This window comes from Silurus meridionalis, chromosome 4, assembly GCF_014805685.1.
Source record: "Silurus meridionalis isolate SWU-2019-XX chromosome 4, ASM1480568v1, whole genome shotgun sequence".
Lineage (NCBI taxonomy): Eukaryota > Metazoa > Chordata > Actinopteri > Siluriformes > Siluridae > Silurus > Silurus meridionalis.
In genome coordinates this window covers 7,062,686-7,086,994 of record NC_060887.1, presented here as the reverse complement: position 1 = coordinate 7,086,994, position 24,309 = coordinate 7,062,686, and the positions used below count along the sequence as shown (strand labels likewise).

At 42.4% G+C, this 24,309-nt stretch overlaps 1 protein-coding gene across 9 annotated transcripts in view; it reads right to left on the bottom strand.

Moving 5' to 3' along the window:
* The window catches only part of cobl (cordon-bleu WH2 repeat protein), a 38,437-nt gene extending 15,717 nt beyond the window's left edge, over positions 1 to 22,720 (bottom strand). Inside the window, exons 1-9 of one of the 9 annotated variants that reach the window (XM_046846696.1) lie at positions 22,601 to 22,720; positions 21,739 to 21,860; positions 9,432 to 9,620; positions 7,336 to 7,546; positions 5,485 to 5,713; positions 4,233 to 4,277; positions 2,829 to 2,920; positions 2,573 to 2,626; positions 1,537 to 1,731 (exon numbers count right to left, since the gene is read on the bottom strand). In XM_046846696.1, coding sequence (XP_046702652.1) covers positions 1,537 to 1,731; positions 2,573 to 2,626; positions 2,829 to 2,920; positions 4,233 to 4,277; positions 5,485 to 5,713; positions 7,336 to 7,546; positions 9,432 to 9,620; positions 21,739 to 21,797 — 1,074 coding nt within the window. In that variant the 5' untranslated portion in view covers positions 21,798 to 21,860; positions 22,601 to 22,720. Of the gene's footprint in view, positions 1 to 1,536; positions 1,732 to 2,572; positions 2,627 to 2,828; positions 2,921 to 4,232; positions 4,278 to 5,484; positions 5,714 to 7,335; positions 7,547 to 9,431; positions 9,621 to 10,849; positions 11,020 to 21,738; positions 21,861 to 22,600 lie in introns of those variants that run through there. The other 8 variants (XM_046846697.1, XM_046846701.1, XM_046846703.1 and 5 more) reach the window with 8 other exon arrangements.
* Between the last annotated feature and the right edge of the window lie 1,589 nt (positions 22,721 to 24,309).

Genomic DNA, 24,309 nt, shown 5'->3' with positions numbered 1-24,309 from the left:
TTTGACATTATATCGCTAAACCCAGTAGGTTACACTTTCGGTAAAATGTTCACAAAATTCGCAGATAACGTATAGCATTTTTCCTCCTTTTGATTGATATTGATTTGTGTTTTAGACACCACGCTGCCCGGGTTTACCAGGTTATGAGTTCATCTATAATGGATGGAGACATCTGATCTCCTGATGACGCTTTATAATCGATGGAAACATTAAATATGGCTACCAAATAGAATATATAGAAATATACGCTTTGGGCAGAGATAAAAAAAAAAAAAGGCAGTGGAACTCAGTGAAGGAGATAAAAACCGACTGCCACAAGATCTGCTTATCCACAAACGCAGAACCTTCAAAAGAATATTTAAAGAACGCAAGAGGCCTCAAAAACAGCAGGAATATACCACTGTGATCACAATGGGATGAATATGTGTTACTTGGCTTCGTTGTATCGTTGTGTGGTTAGTTTGATAGAGTCTTCATTGCCTGCGAGCAAAAGCGAAACCTACGAGGTTCTTGTTGTGTCAGGGGAATTTCGAACGGGATCCTTCTGGACGCCAAGGATTTCCAAGAACCTCCTCAGTATGAAGCCCTTTCAAGTCACCAGAGAAACAATATTTCTGCCATAAACCTTCTCAAGTTCTTTTCAAACTCTAATTTTGACCAGTTGAAAGCGGCAGTTCTACAGATTTGTCCACCTTTGTAGACGTTGCACTCATTGACCCCTTTATTACTCCTACTAGTGGTAACTATGGGAACTGCAACAGACACTAATCACGTCACATACACCATTTCTTTGAACATCCCATTTTACACAAGATTCCCATTCGCTGTTCTAATAAACTCCACTCTTCTGGGAAGATTTTGATTAGAGATTCCTGCTCTCCACTAGATTTTGTGGCGATTCGTGCTCCTTCAACTAAAAAGGTGTAAAGTAAGATCTTCAACATCTTCCATCCCTTGGCTTTGTGCTTATTTGCTTTGTGCCTCTTTAATGGACCTGGAATCCATTGAGAACATTATGAATCTGATGCACGTGATGATCAGTGGGTCATTCGGAGTGTGAGTGTAAGTGAGGGGTCTAAAATAAGCTCGGAGGCAGCAGCTGTCCTCATGTGACTGCGCTCTGATTACACGAGGGCAGGCACCAACACGCTGCAAACGCTTCACTGCAAACCCTGTGTCATCGAATAGACGTGATGTGTGGTTTGTCAAAAGGGTGTAAAGCGAGTGGAGGGTCGGGCCTCCCGAACCAGGCATCAGAAACGCGGGCAAACTAAAAGAAAATCGGCGCTCCCTGTGACTGTGCGTGCAGCCTTGTGCTGCCATCTGTTAGAGTGTTACAAAAGTAGTCTTGAAACTTTTTGATACCAGCGTGAGGTTTATTTCTAGAACGTATTTCCCTATCAAGAGTCTATATGGGGGGTGAAAACTTTTGCACTTGGTTGGATACTAAAGAAGCAATTACCATATGTATATGTATATATGTGTGTGTGTTTTGTGTGTGTGTGTGTGTGTGTGTGTGTGTGTGTGCACTCTCACCTGTACCACCGGTGCACTTTGCGTCTGCACGGGTATGGGAAATGAAGAATGGGGCGGGGCCGGGGGCGGGGCCGGAGCACGGCGTTTCTTCGGCTCGGTTTTGGGAGAAAGCCTCGAGAGGTTCATGACTGATTGCGATTGGCCCAAAGTGTTGGGACGAGCCTCAGCACACACACTGCTGACCGCCGACAGACCCTGAGGGAAGACACACACACACATAAACACACACACAATTCTCAAACATGCACAAACATGCCCGCACACTGATTTGTGGCCGACCGTGTGCGCGTGTGTTCGCACGTGTTTGTGTGTGTGTTTGTGTGTGTGTGTGTTATAGGGGTCAACAGAGGTGAGTGTAATGCAACGGCTGCTTTACACATAGCGAGTCTGAAGGCGGGACTAAATGTTAAAAGTCAAGTGCTACGTCCTGAAGTCTCTTCACAAGAGGCTTTCACTTCTCTTCAGGTTTTATGCTCCAGCATCCACAGAGTAATCACGTGCGAAAAGGTGTGTGAGGACACAACGTGACCCGACGTAGCCTTTGGGAGGAAACCACAAGATGGCACCACGCACGGTGTCTTTGGACGAAATTTTGAACTAGACCTAAACCAAGCATGAAGAACTGTGAAAGATCTGCTTTTTCAAGATTAAATCTTCAGATTTTTTGTGATTCATTTCAGATTATTCAATCCAATCATTTGAATTTTACACTGGTGTGTACAAAAACAAAACCCATACCTATAGCAAAATCAGTGGCGTCGTTAAATTATTTAATCGTTTAAACCTCAATCGTATCAAAGCAGATTCGTTGGAATCGTCAAGGAGCACACGATGACACCCAAATCATGGTCTTTAAACAAACACCAATTACATCACGTTCCGACTTCCAAACCAACAAATCATGCGTGATTGCTGCCCTCTGGTGGCGAAAGGATCTCAACGCGAGCGTCCGAACCCAAAAATGTTCCCAGAATAGCAAAGATCGTGAGGTGTGTTAGTGTTAAGAGTTCAGAGACACACGCGGGTTAGTACTTACGTCGATGTTAGTGTGTGTGTTTTGCATTCCCCTGTCATCAGAGAACTCTTCTGTCTGAAACAGGGAGCGCAAAAAAAAAGAAAAAAACAGCTTCCACATACATTTCTACATACAGTTTTTTTCAGTGATTTCTTTAAACCGTAGTACCAAAGTACATAAAAAAACGAATAATCGGTACTGATAGCGTCCGAATTCATATCCCAGATATACACACGTAAGTGCTGCCGAAAGACAACGCAAGCGGACATCTGCTTACCTTCGATTTCCTCCGAGTGAAGTTGAACAAACTGAGAAATCCCTTCTTCTTGCCTTCACTGGCACTTTGAGCATCAGAGTTGAGGGACTCTGCTGAAAGATAAACAGTGTCACCGACTGTATCGAAAACGCTCGCAAACACTAGCAAAGCTGGAATGCTTTACTTTTCTACGCTGGCGAGATTAGCTTTTATTATCTTTCACAAGGAGATAATCGCGTGAAATACACACCGCTCTCGCACGGCCATCTTCCCCTTTTCAACTCGTACATGTCAGACCACATGTATACCCCATGTTTGTGGTCTTGATGTTATGGAACTGAGACACCAATCTTAGCAATACTGTAGTTTACTAGGGCCATATTGGTCACGGCACCACCACTGTGCACATTTTCCTAGAAACTTCTTGCGAACTTCAATCTCTGATGGTTGCTCGTGACATTTTTGAACCGGTCCCCTGCAGTGTTTTTATGAAGACGGACCTGCAGAGCCTTTCTTGTTCTGCTAAAGTCGGACCCTACGATACTGTTAAGACCCAACACATGCTGCGCCATCGTAACTCAGGGACTACCCGTGTTACCATCACTGGACACTGGTACACGTGGACAAGAAGGTATCAGACTGGTTCTAAAAACTCCAGGCTCCTCGTTATTGGAGTCCCGGGTTCAACGTCTACGCCTTTGCATGATCGTGAGGGTTTTCTCCAAGTTCTCAGGTTTGTTTGTTGAATTCAACATCAATTCGTTGGATTTGGTTTCCTACATAGACGACCTGGGACGTTCTAGCAACATTAGGTTTGATTAGGTTGAGGTTGTGCTCTTCCAGTAGATGGCGCTGCAGATCAGCCTAATCTTAATGGATCACGCTCTCACCCCAATCTGTGCTTTAATATTTTGTTCAATAACAAAATTCACTTGAGGCGAATATAAAAAAACATTGGAGGTAAAGTTTCATTTATATCCCAAAGAGCTCGAGTTAAAAAAGACGGAATGTATATTCATTAAACTGTAAAAGTATACATGCACCAAATACAGGACTCATATGTTAAAAAAATAAATATACAATTTTCGATGGAGTTTGGGACCTTTCAAATTGTTCTTAAGATGTGGTGGAGCTGGAAAAGTGTTGATAGAAGACTAAAAAATTCATTTAAACAGAATTATAGCAACAAGGACGGGCTCAATACAGAGCCTGAGGTTAATTTGCATGTTATTAATGTCAGAAACCACAAATGGCACTTTAGTAATTATTAATCCGCATATTATAAAGCACTACTCGGGTCCTACAGCAACTTTCATGAGCAACACAAGAAAAGCCAAGGCGATGTTAATCACACGCTCAAAGCCTGCAAACGAATCGAACACACAGAAAGCAGCAGCAGCAGCAGCTACACCCAGACACTGATACCTGAGAAGTTAAGGACAGGAGCCGAGACCATTTTAGGCTGGAGAACTGGGAATAGAAATGACACCGATGTGGCGCTTAGTTACGTTATACCGGTGAACAGACAAATACAAAAGTCTGAGATCATCCACAGTCTTATCCCTTTATTCTTTTGTCTGTCATTCTGTCTGTCTGTCTACCCATCTATCTTTCTGTCCTTGGGTCTGACTAGCCATTTCGTCTGTCATCCAGTCTGTATATCAATCAGTCTATCGTCCTTCTGTCTGACTATCATTCTATCCATCTATCAATCTGTCCTTCTGTCTGATGTCCAGATCTATGATAGCCATCTGCTTATTTTTTCTTTCTGTCTGTCAAACTATCTATCATCATTCCCTCCTTTGGTCTGACTGTCATTCTGTCCATCCATCTATCACTCTGTCTTTCTGTCTAGTCTTCTGTCCATCTGCCTGACTATCATTCTATCCATATGTCTATCCATCTATCATTCTGTCCTTTAGTCTGATGTCTCCGATGTAAGATGTCTGTATATCTAACTATGTATCTTCTATTTTATTGTTCCGTTCTTTCGTTTGTTTATCTATCCGTCTGCCTGTCTGTCTAGTTTTCTGTCCATCATTTTGTCCGTCTAGCTTTTATCTATCTATCTATCTATCTATCTATCTATCTATCTATCTATCTATCTATCTATCTATCTATCTATCTATCTATCATATCATTCTGTCCATATGTTTCTCAATCTATGATTCTGTCTGTATTTATCATTCTATTTTTCTTCCTATTTTTCTGTCTATCATTTTGATTTTGTCTGCTCTTTTGCCTGCCTTTGTTTTTTTCTATCTCTCTCTATCTCTCTATCTATCTATCTATCTATCTATCTATCTATCTATCTATCTATCTATCTGTCTATCTACCTACATACATATATACATACATTATTATGTCTCTTGATCCATCATTTTGTCCATCTATTTTTCGATCTGTCTGTCTAACCATCTACCATTCTGTCCTTCTTTCTATCATTCTGTCCATCCAGTTATTGTCAATCTGTCTGTCATTCATCCTGACTGCCTACTATTCAGTCTGTCTATCCATCTATAATTATGTCCTTCTGTCTATTTATCATTTTTATGTCTTTCAATCTGTCCATCAGTCTGCCGTATGTTCTTCTGTCTGTCTCTCTGTCCTACGCTTCATTAAATGATTAATACCCAAAATGAAATGTGTGTGTGTGTGCGTGTGTGTGTGTGTGTACCCAGTGTCTGGTCCAGCACGTAGAGCTCACGGAGGTCGAGCTGGGTGAGGGACTTGCTGAGGTCCAGCTCGTGTTGGCTGACGGCGTCTTGCAGGAGAAGAACACGCGCAGGGTTGAACTCACACTTCTGGCAGATGGCGGGCACGAGGCCGCGCAGGGGGACGAGGGGGTTCACGCGCACCACCGTCTTCTGGCCGCGGTGATAATTCACCACCAGCCGCACGGTCTTCTGCACCAGAAAACAAAAAGACAGAGAGCGGGATTGGCTGAACGTCTGGAGCCATCAACATCATCAGGAGAACCTCAAATCTCCTCAGGAAGATCACGCGTGATTGCAGCAATGACAAAAACACAATCTTTCGTATTTATAGATCCAGGTTTTATTTTTACACCCTTAAGATACATATATAATGGAATGTTGTGTATGTAAAAACTATTATCAAAACTTCATAGCGAGAAGCAGCAGATTGACAACAGTCGAGGTCAAAGGTCAGAGGAGAGAGAGAGAGAGAGAGAGAGAGAGAGAGAGAGAGAGAGAGAGAGAGCATCAAAGAGACAGCAATAATGCATGGTAACTAAAGGTAAGACTGGCATTAAAAATTCACCGCACGTCAGAAGGAGACTCCAGCGGGAGAGAGACAGAGAAAAAGGGACACTCGAGACGGAGAGACGGAGGCCACAGAGCCTTGAGGCTCGAGTGTGTTTGGGAGCAGCTGGCGCCCCCTGCTGAGCTGGTTTAAAAGGCAAAACAACACAATTTGGGTTTTTAATAAAGAAACTAAAAAATCAGCTCAGTGTGCTGGGAATGATAGAATATAAGGACAAAAGTATTTGGACACATGACTTTCCCATGTGCAGACAGTTTTCCAAGTCACGAAACCTTTAATGGAATATTTCCCTGTGTATCCAAGAGTTAGTGGACATCTGAACATAACACTGTGCTTCTGTGCTAAAAACATTAAATTCCATGGTTGCTCTCATAATGAGCTCCACTCTCTTTCAGGAGATGTTCCTCAAGATTTGTGGAGATTCATTCACATACAAGGGTGTTAGTAAAGTTAAGGTACTGTAGCAGGTGAGAACGTGAGGAAGCCTCGGGCGCAGTCGGCGTTTACATTCATCCCAAAGGTGTTCGCTTGGGTTTAGAGCTCGATAAGAGGCCACTTAAGATCTTCCCCCTGTTGCAACCCGTGGTCATGCTGGCTGGAACAAGGTCTGGGTCTGAAAATTCAGGTGATATCCTACACAAACGAGTCAGGCGTCCAAATACTTTTGTATTTTTTATATATTTTCGTAAGTATTCGTTTGCCTTGAAACTGGAAATGGACTTCAATGGAAGTACGGGTCATGAATATTCATATATATAAATTTAAATAGAAAACAAAAGCGAAACATCCGATCGTGTACGTTTTCACTCCACCCATTCTTGTGAAACCCCGTCATTTATTTCTGGTGCGAACAGAAGACCCACGCTTGACTGGAGCGCAATGAAAGTGTCACATGACCCCGGTTTCAATCCCCGTACTTCCTGGAACGACCTCGAGGTTCTTCAAAGCTATGCCTTAATAACAAAAAAAAGAAAAGTGTGAAGACCAAAAAAGCTGGGAATAATCATGTCCGCTTATGGATCAGGATTCAGATGTTATCTGCGTGATAAAATTAAATGACCCGCGAAAAACTAGCGCTAGTTAAACAATCTGGGGGGCAGTCGGGATATTTACTAAAACTGTAATGCGGTACTTGGGGTCAGGATCACGTTCGTATCGAGGTTTAATTACGTATCTTCAGCACTACAGAACACAAAGCGTTTACAAGACACTGGAATGATATGGTGTATAAAACGCCCCTCACCTCTGGCACTTTGGGGGCAGGTCTCCTAGGTACTCGCTCCTCTACTGTTTTCTCCTTGACGAGGGCGCGGCTGACGTGAAGCGTTCCCAACACCGTGTTGGGCTTGAAGGGCACAGCTTGGCCCTCTGGTGTCGCCAGCTCCAGAGTGTGTTCTGCTGGATTCAGGTGATACTGAGCGCATAAGTCCACCAACACGTCCATCAGAGCTTTCCTAGCACAGAGAGAGAGAGAGAGAGAGAGAGAGAGAGAGAGAGAGGAGGGCAAAGGAAGGCTAGAGTTACAAGTCTTTAGTGGCAACAGAAAGAGGTGTAATTACACCATGTGACACTGAAGAGACTAAGAGAGATCGAGAGAGAAAATAGAGAGAGAGAGAGAGAGAGAGAGAGAGAGAGAGAGAGCTGGGGGGTAAGTGCGATTTCTTTTTTCACGCACAATTTGCACTTTAAAAAACCTAAATGCAAAAAGCCGAATTACTAACAACACAACTAACCCCATCAAACCACACTAAACTAAACTACACTAAACCCAACTGAACAAACTACACTAAACCCTACTAAACCAAACTAAACTACACTAAACCAACTAAACTACACTAAACCCAACTAAACCAAACTAAACCCAACTGAACAAACTACACTAAACCAAACTAAAGCACACAAAACCCAACTAAACCACACTAAACCAAACTAAACCAACCTAAACTACAATAAACCCAACCTAAATTACACTAAACCCAACTAAACCCAACTAAACTAAACCCAACTGAACAAACTACACTAAACCCAACTAAACCAAACTAAACCACACTAAACCCAACTAAACCAAACTAAACTACACTAACCCCAACTGAACAAACCACACTAAACCATACTAAACTACACTAAACTCAAATAAACAAAGTAAACTACACTAAACCCAACTGAACCAAACTAAACTACACTAACCCCAACTGAACAAACCACACTAAACCATACTAAACTACACTAAACTCAAATGAACAAAGTAAACTACACTAAACCCAACTGAACCAAACTAAACTACACTAATCCCAACTGAACAAACCACACTAAACCATACTAAACTACACTAAATCAAACTGAACAAACCACACTAAACCAAACTAAACTACACTAAACCCAACTAAACCAGACTAAACTACACTAAACTCAAATGAACCAAACTAAACTACACTAAACCCAAACCAAACTGCACTAAACCAAACCACACTAAACCCAACTACACCAAAGTAAACCCAATATAAATCATACTAAACCCAAACCAAACTACACTAACCTCAAACTAATCATCACTAAACCCAATCTAAACTACACTGACCTCAAACCAAACTACACTAACCTCAAACTAAACTACACTAATCCCAAACCTCAACACACTAAACCCAAATGTGCTGCATCTCTTCATGTGCTCAGGCAATTAAACGTTTATGTTCTCCTGATAAAAACCCAGAATAATAAAATAGCGCATCGGTGGATTTATGGCGTCTTTATCGCTGCTGATCTCTGCTTTTAAACCTCGAGGGATCTGAGCTGAGGATTACACAGCAACGGCAACCAAACTGTTTTTATTTCATCACTTAGTACATCCAAAAGACAAACAGGAGAACTGAGGAGGGGCGTCAAGCTATCGTTCACGCTAACACTTTTGTCGATGGTCCTGCGATGGATCAGCGATGAAGTCGAGAAGGTGAGGATGTCTGGGGTGCCGTCAGCGTTCGCATTCATCCCGTAGTTGTTCTATATCTCTCTATAGCAGGAGATCTTTCACATCTTCCAACCCTATGGAAAGCGTATCTTCATGGAGCTGGAACAGGTTTGGGTCTCCTAGTTCAAGTGAAGGGAAAATGTCATGTTACAGCAGTGATTGATGCGTTTGGTCCTGATTGCTCTTGCTGTTGGAGGAGTTTGGCCAGAAGAGGTACAGATCTATCTAAGAGTGATGTTTGGTCTCATAACCCTTTCATGAGTGGCCTAACAAAAACAAGTTCAAGAAGAAAGGAAGGTGTGGATTCTCCAAAAAAAACCTCATTCCCCCAGAACTGTCAATGGGGTAAGGAGTTTCGAAGAAAACCAAATTACCTCCCATCTATGGTGACCAGGGTCTCGTAACCATTAGGCAGCATGATCTGAAGGTCCACGGTGCTCCGTGGCACGTTTTCCTTGGTGTCTGTGGCCGCTCCTCCATCGGGGATGGCATTGCGGAAGATCTTGCGAGGGGCGGGCTGAGGAGCTGAGGGTGGAGGAGGCGCATGGGCCTTCATTTTCCTTCTGCATGACACAAAAAGATGAAACAAATGAGAAATCCATGTGAGCGTTTGACAAGGACCAGCGCTTTATTGAGGGTTAATCAGCTGTAAAAGTGGTATCTGTACACATATCTCTAATGGAATAGACCTTTAACTCGTTCCAATCACAACTTTTTCACACTGATATGAGCACAGTTTCACTCCACGTCACCACACAGGTATTTTAACGAGTCGCACTTATCTGCAGATCCAAACTGACAAGCTTGATATCACCTGGAGTATCGCCATATCTTTTTATCTCCATATAAACACCACCTACCGGTCCCATGCAATTCGTCACGATTCGTAGTGCGATAAATGACGCCACGATACATGGTTATGCAACGTCCAGGGTACAGCAATGTCTTTTTTGGGTGCAAAACCCAGAACCCAAACTTGATAAATATAACCTATTTATAATAAAGATTTTAATAGGATAATAGCATGCAGGAGGTTTAAGAACCAACTGCTTTTATTCGGTACATAATTATGTTTAGAGGACAAAAGTCTAATCGGTTTTGCCGTTTAATCGGCGCTGATAGTTGATTGCTGGAGCTTTCAGCAAAAATCTGTATTGATAGTTTTTCGGGGTTGTGTTATACAGTACGAGAGTGGCCTCTAGAGGCGAATCAGTGACGCAACACGCTGTTTAATTTGACGCGTGAGACTGTGCGCCTCATCTCGTTAATGTTGCATTAATGCATTAAGATAATAGCTACAACAAAAAACGAACAAACAAACAATAAACAATACTTCTAAAGCATTTAGTAACTTCAGTTTATATTACAAAAGGAATCGTTATCATTTCCAAACAGTCATGTTTAAAAAGGCCGTTATGAAGTTTAGAGCATTGAAAACGATTGTTGTAATAAAGTTCAGTACCATTTTACATGCTATTGCAATATGTTAGCTACCTCTACCTGGTTAATTGGGTTTCTAACACATGCGATCGGGCAGAAACGTGGAGTGAATTTGTTCTTGATTCTAGCGAAAAACTATAGACATCGGAAGAGATTTTCAACATCCTAGGGTTTCTCGCTTCATCACACCACCGCCACGATCGCACTCGAGACCTCGAAAGAGCAAATCGTCCGCAATCTTTATTCCGAGCTCCTAGTTGTTCGCGCACAAGTAAGTCTGACAAACATTCGCCCGTCACGTGATAAAGTGCTGGCTTTCGCTCAGACAGAGAACTGGAAACGTCGGACTCACGTATCGGCTGAAAAGTCATCGCTTTCCGAAAGAGCGTCCGCATTCGATGGCATTTAGGACTGCGGAAAAAGTCAAGAGTAATTCAGGAAGACGTCTCCGCTGTTCGGCCGCGAGCTGGAAAACGTATGAATGTGCCATGAAGTTTAGACCTTGTACTCGGCCTGCTAATTATTAATATTCCCCTACGCTGTAACCTTGTTGTGTCATTCACTTGTTATGCAATCAGAAGTCGGATCAGCTGAATAGGTAACAGCTCCAGGCAGAGTCATTTCAGTGTACAGAAACTCTAGGAAGTATGAATACTGTTATAAATCTAGAAACACATTAAGTCTACTGTATATTTAATACGGCACACAGTTGGGCGAGTCGGAGTCACGATCGCCACACCTCCAGTTGTCAACAGGCTAAGACGTTCTGAAAGTGCTCTTGTCCTGAACTCGGTGTCTGGTCGAATAACGCGCTATCGCCAACAAAGAACCTTTTAGGTTCGTGCCAAGTCCTGTGGGAGAGCAGGAAACTCTCAGCTTCCCAGCTGGCACTCCCAAAACACACAGCGACCGGGTTACTAATGCATCTGCTCTTGCCTTTTAGTTACACTGCTTGCTTTTTAGGACACTCGAGGGGGGGGGAGTCTACGCTCATCACCTCTCCGTAGCTTCCAGAGTGGTGATAATAATCAGGGTTCCAACACATTTTTCATTTCAAAATTTTCCAGACTCAAATCTGCAGACTTCCCTAAAGATTTCCAAGAGAAAATAATGACTTTAAATTGCAATGTGCATCACACTGCAACCTCTGATGTTCGCTATTATATTACTGAATAACTGCTGGTAGCTTCGTAGCTGCGTTTTGGAAAGATGCAGGTCGTCGGAAGCGTCTTACGTTTTTTTACTTTGGAGCGTTTCCAGACGTTTCCACGGACTTCCGGCAAACAATCGAAGAGAAAGGGGGGCCGCGAAGCGTTTTTTTTACTTTTTTAAACGTATCCGGATCAGTGTAGACGTAGCCTTTTGTTTTATCCAGACCAAAATCACTCAAATCAAATTCCATACTCTTTCATACTTTTCCAGAATGTGAAGGAACCCTGTACTAATCGGGATTTGAATGTGACGAGTGTGACTTGTATCGTTTATCGGTGCGTCCCCTGTTATTTAGGCGACCTCAGGCCAACGTCTGTTACCGTCTCAGCTATAGCTTGTAAATCCAGGCAGCTCTGTACTGGAAGTCTAACCTGATTAAGGGATTAGTGATTATGGTTGTCTGCTCATTTCACCAACCTGCAAATTCGTCCACTCGGAAAGGGTGAGTTTACCAGGACGTATACAAATCCATGATCCTGACCTGCTATAGCCTTAGAAAAGTTGTCCTTTGACCGTTTTATGACCTTCCTCATCTAATTCAACCTTGTCATAAACAATCAAATAAGGAACGTTCGAGCAACTCCAGAATGATTGAATAAAAAAACAGGTATCATGCTGTATTCCTTTACAGTTTTAGCATTAGCAAAATGCTAATCAAAAGCAGCCCAAATGAGCGGGACAAGAATCGGGCAATACGATACGTATCGCGACACAGGGGTTGCGATACGGTATGTTGTGATACTGTAAGCAAGGCGATATATTGGGATATTTCTCGTTTTAAGAATAGGATATAATTTTGGGAAATCTGTCATTTAGAACGCACCAACGTACTTAAACCGCACATAAACAAAACATTTAGCTATTTTACAGCGGAGTCCCCACAGGACACAGGTGGATATGCTAGTCACTGCTATAAATCTAGCATTCGGGATATAAACTCAAAACAAAGGCAAGGCAAAAAGATTCACGTCAATCTTATGGTCACGTGCTCACAACGTTCTTCCATATTGTGTTGAAATATTACTTGACAAATAAAGTGTATCAATGAAACAAAATTCCAACATTTAATATCTTACATAATTTAGCCACCCATTGGATGCGTAGCCATGTTACTACGCAACACACTCACACACACACACACACAGCCTGCTAGATCTTTTGTAAAGAAAAAGCTCACAGCAAGAACTGGAATGACAGCGTGTCCTAATAACACTTTCAACGACAAAAAAAGGTTGAAAGAAAGAGCCGGAGGATTTGGAGCGGTCATTTGGCTACGCTTCACGCTGCACAAAAACAAAGCTGCCTGTTTTCTACAAATGCAAGTTCACAGACCTCTCGACTTTCTGCCTGCAAGTGTACACGTAGGGGGATGAGGTTGCACGCACCTTTACCCCAACCCCCAAAACCACCACCACCACCACAACCACCGCCTTAAACTCAAAACAAGAGAAGAATTGCGTCACGTCTACGTAGCGAATAAACAGTAGATTTGCGAGTTGCTTCGTTCGTTAATTTGGGGGGGAAAAAAATGAACGAATCGAATTTCCCAGCAATCGAATGCTTTAACTTGAAATCCGAGCTGCTTCTTTGATGCTAATCTTTCGCCATTCACTCGTTCAAAGCTGTATTGTTCTCTCAAATGTCATATTTGCGAAGCGGGAGGTAAAACCAAAATGACCAGTCTCGCTAGATCAGATTGCAGCTTCTTTATAAATGTGAGACACAAAACACGAACACTTACTTCATGAAAAAGTTTGCTTAAAACTGCGTAGCTCAAATGAAAAAGATTTGAGACTGACGCCGTAACTGGTGCGGTATTGAGACCGTGTGCGTTACCACTTCTGCGATTTCGCCGCGGACAGCGAGTGTGAAAGAACGCGAAATTCTTCCCCAAAAGGCGTTAGACATGACGTACATTTGGCGTACGCCGATGCTGCGAAGAGTCGTTTTGAGTGGCTTCAGAGATTAGAGAGATCCGGAAGACCTTCGATGAGCTCGACCCCCAAAAAAGCTTTCGGCAACTCGCGTATGATAGCTGTCAGAGAACAATCCACACAATCTTGATTCAGCACCCCTCAGATTTCTGCAGAGTCCACCCTCTTCCCGAAGGCGGAGATCGGTTTAGTGACGAGAAATCGTTCTACGTATCAAATACTGCGAAACGCTGAATCTTTCAAAGTTGACCAAACCTGAACACTTAAATGTGTCACCTGGACTCCGGCAGTCACATGAATATGAATGGAAGTCAGTGGAATGTGACCTCAGCCTAAGGCAGATATTGGGTCTAAGGGTGTAGGTGACAAAATCCACAATTTCCTGTGGTGGAATGTGGCATCCTACACCTGAGCTACTTCACTGAGCTCTTCAAGGTCTGAGGCCTTTTGCTAGTGTTTATCTATGAAGATCGGAACTCGAATAAACGGACACAAATCAAATTCAGGAGACCTCATCGTGCAACTGGAGCGTAAACGCTGACCAGTACACGGAGGGCCAACTAACAAACAATGGCAGCTTTATTTGAGCCCCATTAATACCGCTATTATACACGTTTCGTTTTTTTTTCAGCAGGACAAACTGTAAAAACCACAGAATGATTCATTGGTTCTTGGGGGGACTTTTTTTTTCTAACCGGAATGGAAGAAGGATAAAAATGGAAAAGTGGAAGAAATGAGTCATGAATCACATGAAGGCTGAGGAATAGCCATCTAACGGACAAAATTAATAACGGACATTCAGCCACAAGGGTGTTAGTAAAATTGGGTACTGGTATACAAGCTATAATGAACTTGTTGGGAAGTGAAGTCTCGCACGTCTCGTTCGCGTTGTGCCGGAGCGCGTGTCCGAGTTCCTTCACTCTGAGCCTCTGGGAGCCACATGCCTTCCAGAACACATGCTGATTCCTTAGCAACCTATATTTATACACTCGGATAAACTATGATGGAGCGACTGAAAGCCGTCTGCACTCTGAGCAGCTGCGCATTTATAACCCGGAGGGTGAGACAGATTTTGCCATTTGCTGCAAGGCCTCCTGGGATTTTTTATATCAAAGAATATCGCACAACTCTCGAACTGTCATTCAAACCTCATTAGACAAACAAAGACGAAGTAATAACCGAACACCAGGGGGCACCATTATAAGAAGAATCCTAAATATAGATATTGTTATGCTATATATAAACAGACATTCTCTCCTGGAGACTCTTTCCTACTGGGAAAAGTAGTGATGAGTCGTTCGTTTTGTGACTCTGAAGATCGAGTCGTCTCAAAGAGCGATTCGTTCGATTTCTACCAAAATCTCCGTAGGTTATGTACTCCCATATACGCTACACAGTGCATTGCACAGGAAACAGAACTGAGCTGTTTATCTCCGTTTAATTGTAGTCCTGATCAAAGCAATGGAATGAACTAAACGAACTAAAAGAAGATTCGTTCATTTAGTGACTCGGTTCTTCGATCCGATTTTCCCATCACTAATGCAGAGTGTCATTGAGTGTCCAAAGCTTAATAACTGCGTTACCACTTCTGCGATTTCGCCACGGACAGCGAGTGTGAACGAATTCTGCCCCAAAAGGTGTTAGACGTGACGTACATTTGGCGTACGCCCATGCTTCAAAGAGTCGTTCGAGGTGTTTTGAGTGGCCTCAGAGATCAGAGAGAGATCAGGAAGACCTTCAACAAGTGACTCGGTTCTTCGAATCGAGTCACTAAAATGATCCGATTTTCCCATCACTAATGCAGAGTGTCATTGAGTGTCCAAAGCTTAATAACTAAGGAGTTTTGAGCGACGGTTTTTACGGTTTGAGTGAATGACTGATGACGGATTGAACGAGCGATGGAATTACTGACTGAACTTTTTACAGACTTCATTGGAAAAGTTTTTAGGTACACTCGTTTGATAGCTCACTGATGCTCACTGGAGAACATTTGAGAAATCCTGTCCAGCAAAACATCACGCTAGGATACAATCGGACGCTCCTCACGTCCACCCACGGCGCCGAGCTTTAGCAGTCTTTAAAGCGCTCCAGCTGCTGGAACAAACACAGGATTTTCTCCAGGGAGACGGAAAGGACGAGGTACAAACACACACTGGTGTCCTGGGACCAATTACCCCACCACAGTAAGGAGAGCGAGTTCAAAAGATTTCGGGATTTAGCTCTGCTCTCTTTACGGCTGCCACATGTGGCATAGCGGCCGCCTTCAGAGAGGGTTTTTTTTAACGCAAACCCACTCATTTCCGTCATCCAGCAACCGTGTGAAATGATTCGAACCTTTGAATATGATTGACCTTTCAGGCCTGAGCTCATATGAAATTTCATATCATGTTTATGGTGATCGATGTCATCTAGGTTATGCGTTTAAAATATTCATTTAGCTGCGCCCTTTCTCTCGGGGGGAAACATTTTAATATTGAATAAATGCCAGGTCGCATTCCAGGTCGCGTGCCATCGCCGGCCCCTTGCTTGGGCTCCATCAAGCTCATAGTGTTCATAGTGAGACTTCTACACATCTAACCTCGGAATCTGGATTGATTTGATGAAACGTCTCTGGAAAAGTTTCTAGAGTTTAACCAGACTGGTGTGAAAAACAAAAAACATTCAGAAAGTGGCTAACGGAGTTGCCTGAGACATAGCAAGCATACGACTCCTTATATAACCACTCGTTACAATAGTGGTGAGCAGAAAAGCATGTCCAACCAACTGGACGAGAGCAGGAGTCGACACTCCCTTCGGAATCTGATGTTCTTTTTTCCTAGGAAGCTTCTCAGTAACCTTGAATGTTATCAATAATTATCCTTCAACGACTGACTCGGAGTCGTGTAAATGTTAGCTGTAAATATCCAAGAAGGAAGTGCGTGAAAAAAAAAAAAAACAGGTCTTCGTTTACCAGGTGGATGAAACCGATCCAGCTGTGATTAACACCAGCTGACTCCTGTGCAGATGGATTGGATTGTTCTCTGTATGCAGTAAGATTCCTCTGCCAATGGTTTCAACACACACGTGAACAATGGATCTCGTGAAGCATGAAGTCCTTTGAATCGCTGCTCGCTCCTGTCAAAGAACCTGAACTATAACTAGAAAGATATCGGACGTGGAATTCATTCTTTCGTTTTCCTGAAAGCGATTTCTAAAGAAACACCAATATTTACATGATCCTCACCTTCCCCCGCCAGACGGAGTTGATTGTTTGCGCGGGGTTTCGGGAATAATTGCCAAGCGACTGATGTGGTTTTGCTTGATGTGGTCCAGCGAGCTTTTTAAGAGCGCGCTCACTTTGCTCCATTAAGAACAAGAGTTTGGTTTGTTTGGGTTTTTTTCTTTGTATCTCTATATCTACTGTATATTTCGAACGATATTCCAAGGAATGTTCGCTCCAAGCCGGTTCGTTATTATAGCTTAACTATTACTATTAATATCACGAATACCACGCAAGTGCAAAGGCTTGTATACCTCGCGGGTTTGAGGCACCACTTGCAACTACCCAGAATCAGTTGCTACCATATAAAGTGGAGGTACATCCAATGATGTTCGATACGATTGTCTGTCTGAGGAAAAACCACGTATGGCTGGAAAAGTCATCTGCCCCAGTACTTTTGTCACTATGTAATTGAATTGTAATCGTTTTTTAATTTGTTCCAACCAGCCCCTTTAAGACAGACGTTCCCCTAGTGAGACAGGTGTGCAAGGCAGAAGAGAGTCACAAGGGACCGACCGTGTGAGTGAGTTCTGAGTCCAGGGCTGAGAGCGAGCAGGACCCCTAGGGGACGGGGACGGCGATGGGGCGGGTGGGGGTGGGGAGACGGAGGACTGAGAGCGAGCAGCAGGAAATAACAATTAGCCTGTTCCAAGGTCCCTGAGCCGCTGAGCTGCAAACCGCTAATGACTTACTCTGGAACACTGCTGGTAGACTTTCACACATCCGAGGTGTGTTTGTTCGCGCTCTTCACACTCTGTTAACACCTGCTGCGTTTCTCTTCCGAGGAAATTTATCGCCCGATTGGTGCAGGAGATAATTACAAAAAAAATAATGTACAAATGTAAACGTAAAAAATACCACTGAACCAAACCCTAAATACAATCCATTTTACGTCTGTGGTACAATCAGAAAGAAAGAAAGAAAGAAAGAAAGAAAGAAAGAAAGAAAGAAAGAAAGAAAGAAAGAAAGAAAGAAAGAAAGAAAGAAAGAAAGAAAGAAAGAAAGAAAGAAAGAAAGAAAGAAAGAAAGAAAGAAAGAAAGAAAGAAAGAAAGAAAGAAAGAGTAAAATAAAAAAGTAGGACTTTATGATTTGTGATGTTACTAAGAGAATTTGAAGTTTGTGGACCATCATTTTTCTATGTGAATCCTTTTTGAGCCCAATTCCACATTCGCTCTCCGTTTGCTGTTAGAGGAACCTCCACTCTTCTGAGAAGATGCTCATGAGCTGAGTCAGCATTCACATTCATTTTGAAAGGGTTTGGAGCTCTATAGCAGGAGATCTTCCACGTTTCATAAGTATGTCCTTCACCCTGCGTAAGACACGTCACTCTGCAGTCTCCGGCTCGGCTTTCTGAAGCTCTTCATACTGTATATTTAAATTCTCTCGAGACGAGCGGTACAGGGTGCGGCGCCGAATTTCTGATGTGGGAGTGTGTGTGTGTGTGTGTGTGTGTGATGGTGTTTAATGACGGCACGGAAGCTCTATTTTAAGCCCCAGTTGCTGGACAACGGACAAACATCTATAGCGTAAGGCACAAGCGTATCAAAGCACATTCAGATACAGTGCTTATGAATGAGAAGTGAAGAACATCTGATCCACCAAGCAGAGCAGATCAGACCAATCAGATCGAACCATTTAACAGCGATGTGGTATCAATTCTAAAAAAAAAAAGAAATTCATGAACATCTTCAGCACAGGAGGAGATACAGGAACGTTTGCACCAGCTGAGGACCCACTTTTTCCCTGACTGACTATCATCAAGATTCTGACATAGATGTAGATTAGATCTTGCAATGCTCCTGTGCACAAAAGGAGCATCTGTTGAAGTGGAAGATCTCCTGCTATAAACCATATGGAACACCTTCAGGATGAATTGGAGATGTTTTTGTGGCTGAATGAGCTCAAATCTCCACAAAATCTAGTGGAACATCTTCCCAGAAGAGTGGAGGGTACTAGAACAGCCAATAGGGACCGTCTACTTATATGAAAGGGTGGCCACAAACTTTTGGTACTCGATGTATGATATAGATCCTAGAAGAATCTTAATTTTTTTTTTCATCAAATGCTCAAATCTGCAGGCTTCTTCTCCCCAGAGCTGCATGGAACCTGCTTGTTTGAGGAGAAACGTCATTACTTTATTTAAAAGGTACTCGTTACAGTCCTTTAATTTAAAATAAGACTTGGCGGCGTCTCGCTCGGGCGTGGTATATTATTATTTCGCGGCATCGATGCGACGGGACGCTCTGTGGATACCTACAATTTGCTGAGTTTGCTAAATTCTAACTTGAATTGTCTATGCATTACAGAGTCGGGGAAAAAAAAACCAGTGAAACGTGGATCAAAAATGGTCTCCTCGATCTAGACGAGACTAGAAACCTCACTGCAGACGGCCTGGAAAACGTCTGCGAACAGATTTCTTGAATCCATTGGCGACGTAATGGTTTTGGGGGCAACGCTGTCCAAACGCTAGCTGGGGGTTGATGATGAACATCAGTGTTATTGGTGGAAAATTAATTAATAGTAGCGATTGTAGTAGAACCCTAGAAAACGGGTCCAGGAGCGGGAACTCGGTGGTGCCGAATTGAACTCGTGACCTTTTCTTAGCTACGACTTAGTAGCGTCAACGTATTAACATTGAGATGAATTTGTGGTAGAAGCACCAGGAAAAACTACGAGCAACGATCATAGCAAGTGCTGCTTCGAATAATTTAATAATACAATTGTTGTAATAGTCGCAATTGGAATATTGAAAGCTTCATTAGTAGACATTTAAATGAACTTGAGCTTAAAATTTCATAAAACTTTAGTGATGATTGTGATATTTGTTTAAATTCAATATTTGATCTTTGATTGATTTTTTACTGAAATATTTTTGTGATTCAACATCGATTAGCGGACACCCCCTGCAGTACCGCCACAGACCTCTGGGGGAAGACGCGCGATCTACACCATCGCACTCGTACATCGTTCCTCTCCTTCCGTGAGTCTACTGTTTCTACGCCGGACACTTTGGATTTTTTTTTTGTTATGGTTTCCAGAGTCGTGAAGAAAACGACAGACTAAACACGACTCTGTTTAGTCTCTTGTTGCTCTCCATGGTCAGGAATTAGAGGTCTGAGAAATTCCTCTTTGTTTTCAGCCCAGAATTTTGAGCTCCGTGCAGTCTGAAGAGGCCTCCTTAAACTCCTTAAACGGCAGGCTGTTATTTTAAAAAGGTGGTAACCGAGTTACAAACGTAAGCAGTCATCACCTCCGGAATGAGGTTTTAGAAAAGTGCAGTTTTATGAGCATTGGGAAAAGAGGTGCAAAGGTACTCGAGTGCAAATCCAGGGCGAAAACAAGGAGAACATCGATGAAACCGAACAATGGAACGTTTCAGCACAACAGTGCTCCTGTGCCCCAAAGCGAGCTCCATGAAGACAAGGTTCTTATGAGTTCTGACCTCCGACCTTAACTCCAATAAACACCTTTCGGGATTTTACAACGTACATTCAACTCATTTGTTGATGACCAAGTTGGAACGATTTACTGATCGTTTGTCGAGCTTAAGGGATTTTAACACGTCCACTTAAAACACAGGCTGAACCTCACCAAGCCCTGACATTTAGCATTTACATTTACGCCATTTAAGAGACGCCCTTATCCATCGCGACCGTGCGGTTGAGGGTTGAGGGTCCTGCTCAAGGCCCCCAGCAGTGGCAGATTGGTGGTAGGATTTGTGACCTTCCAATCCAAAGCCCAATAAGTGCCCACCTTTAACTGACCTCACTATTGCTCGTATTCCATGACCATGCTCCAAAATCTATGGAATTCTTTCCCAGAAGAGTGGGATGTTTTAGAAAGCACTGATAAATGTGGTGTCCAGGTGGACAATAAACGTTTCCTTTATTCTTTTGTCCTACTTCAGATGAAACTCTATTCGGGAGGGTAAATATGTGAACGAGGTGCACTTTGATCCCGAGGAGACGTTGCTGTGAGAGCGTTGACCAACTGCAGGCTTTAAATAAACCCCAGTGAGCTTTGGAATGGGGTCTGATTACATAAAAGCACCAGGGGCCAAACAGGAGGGGTACAAAGAGGACCTGGTAAAAACAGAGGGCAGCATGGCCTACACACCATCAGATATATGAAAATTGTGTTTCTCCCAGATATAAATTTCCATATCTGTAGTGTAATATAATACTGGATCTATCAAGTTCCTCGGACAACGGGGGCAACGATGAACTGAAAATACCCACCAAATAGAGAAAAGTTTGAGGACACCTGAGCATTAGTGTTAAAAACATTTAGCTCCACTCTTCTGGGGAGATGTTCTACTCGGGTACTGATGTAGGTAAAAAAAAATGAGGAGGCCTTTTGGTGCATGACAAGCAGATCTTCATGGACATAACCAGTTTGGGGAAGAACAACATATGACTGGAAAAAGTGATTAGACAGCGTATTTATTCACAGACTAGACACCAAGGGTGTGTCTATGGGCAGCGACGGAACAAAGTAATGGAAGATGATAACCACACATTAACATCATGCCAACCACGCGATGTCGTCACTTCCATGGAACCATGGAGACTTCTGGAGAAATGTGCACCTTCTGCTATAATCAAAAAGCTCACTGAAGATTTTTCTTCATCTCACAGTACACACGGTGGATTTTACTCCTCCACAGCTCTCGCTATCGGATCCCGTTCTCAAGGTTCCTGTCCTCCCTGGCCACTCGTTAAGCATCTGCTAAGTGACAAGCGTTATAAAGCGGCGTAGAAAGAACACAGGCTCAACTCAACTCCAAACACACTTTCTGACTACAAGCAAATACTGCAAGAAGTGTAAACACTTACCCGACCGGGGGTTTCGCAGGGCAGCTCATGTCCGTACGTTCGATGCGATCGTTCTTCATCTGCTCTTTAACGAGGCCCACCCACGTGCACTCCAGACCACAGCCTCCTGATTTCCATACCACCTAATGGAAACCATCACAACGGATATTCAGCACGAGCCTGAGAAAGAGCTTTCCTCCTGAGGCTTTATTCGTCCGTCAATCAACAGCGTGTCGGATGTAACAAGCCCCGCCCCCTTCACTTTACACCGATTGAGGTCATATGCTGACCTTCTGATGCATCGTTAGAAAAGTGTACGCCGTCCAGAATTGGAAAAATGATTCCGTAGATTTTAATTAATGCGTTTTGTTTAAATTCGATTGGACGACAAATATATCTTTTTATTTCAACCTTCCACTTATTAATAATAATAATAATAACAATAATAACAATAATTAACAAAATTTTGTTTAATCTAATTTTTGTATGCAAACTTATGCATGCTAAATTTAAGCCTAATTTGAATAAACATAAACAAATTTATTTGGTTTTCCTAAAAATAAAAATAAAAATTTGTTTATTAAACACGTATTTTTATTGTCCACACGCGTTAAAAACACCTGTTATGATTGGCCCTGTCCCAAATGCCCCCCCTCCCGATCACGGAGTGCACTACACAAAGCGGCACGCCTCCCCGGATCGCGCACTACGTAGTGCACATGCGCAGGGAGAACACCTGGATTTGAGACGCGTCCCAGTTGTGACAGCGCACTTTGGATTTTGCAGTTACAGAGTTATATTTTGACTCCGCAAACACGCTCATCTTTCATCTAAAAGTAAAAACATGTCAAAAAGGAATAGAGAATAAAAAAGAAACACTCACGACGTGTTGTGTCACGTGCACAAGACCTTCACGCTCCTCCTGCTCTCGCACACTGAGGCGATTCCCGCTTCTACGTCACACTCACTCCATGTCAACTGACCCCTCGGCTAGGCCACGCCCTCTTCTTTGGAATTGACCAATCAGAGTTTAGCAACCGTAACCATGCGCGTGCAACAGAAGGCAGAATTGTGTGTACACAATAAGTCACGTGGAGGGACGTTATAAGCGCGCATAAGGAAGCGTGATACTGATACTAATAGTTTTTTTTTATTATTATTAATATAATTATTATGCTAATTTGAACAATTTAACTAATTTAAAAAACGCATAAATAAATACATTCACGAATCTAAACTTTTCACAGTTTAAACTTCTCTTTCTTTGATATCATTCTATTCTATAATGCACATTAAACATATTCATAAAAAAACAATTGTCTTTCTTACGACCATCCAATTCGACAAGAGTTTGAAATATAAAATCGAATGGAATATAAATCGAATCAGAAACGGGGATGAAAACCAGAGAAACTCTGTTTGGGAATCCGCGACCTCTATAGGGCCTCGGCGGTACTGCAAGGAGTCCGCAAAAGAATGTTGAATCACAAAGAAATTTTGTTTAAAAAAGAAACATGGGTACAAACATCAACTATAATTTATTTATAAAAAATATTATCATGATTACATTGTAAAAAAAAAAACTATAATATAATAATTATAATATTTTACAAATTAAAAAAATTATTCTAAAGACAGTGAGTGCCCTCTAGAGGAATTCCATGGCAAAAGCAGGCAGAATCCCTATCAACTCTGTGTGTGTGTGTGTGTGTGTGTGTGTGTGTGTGTGTGTGTGTGTGTGCAGCAAACGGGTGTGATAAGCGATTTAATGAAATATATTAATTTGATAAAAAAATTAAAAAAGATGTATTCGAGTTATACAGCGAGCTAGTATTATCTAGTTATCGAGCTAGTATTTTTTTAAATTTGTTTCCTTTTTTCTTTTTTTTAAGCAAAAACAAAACAAAAAAAAACTGCAAAAATGAGTACATTGACTCTGATATGTCGCGTTTCTCTTTTGTTAAAAGTGTAATAGTGTAATGATGGCGCCGATTCCCTCCTCCTAAAAGATCGACGCAAACAACTGCAAGTGTAATAATGAAAAGCAAAATATGACGTTGGCGATTTGCTTAGCGCTTATATTTTTCAATAAAACGTGCCATCTCTAGTTTTGGAAGGAAAAACTATTTAGAGTTACAAGCCATATAACTTAATACACCGATACTAATGATATCGCTAACAGTGTTCGCTAACTATCCGCCCCAGTAGTCCAGGATCATGTGTATTAATGAATTCAGCAATCTTCTACAAACCTCTACAGACTTCAGCAGATGTCTACAAACCATCTACTTATCATAAACATACAGTTTAACAGCAAGCAGAACATTAAGAGAGGAATAAACGATGGAAGCATCTCCTGCAGAAGCATTACGTCACAGCAGGTTCAGATCAGAAGTGGGCGGAGCTTATACAGTCTGTAGAGGTACGTTTTCTTTAATTAAAATGAATCTGAAAAATCGAGAAAAGAAACTTTCTTAGCTTGCCCATTCCCCCTCTCTATTCTTTCCCCACTGTTTTATCCCTTCAATACCCCCCTTCACTAAAGCCCCACTGAACCTCCCCTTCCAACCTGCACTATGTTCTGGTCAGTTA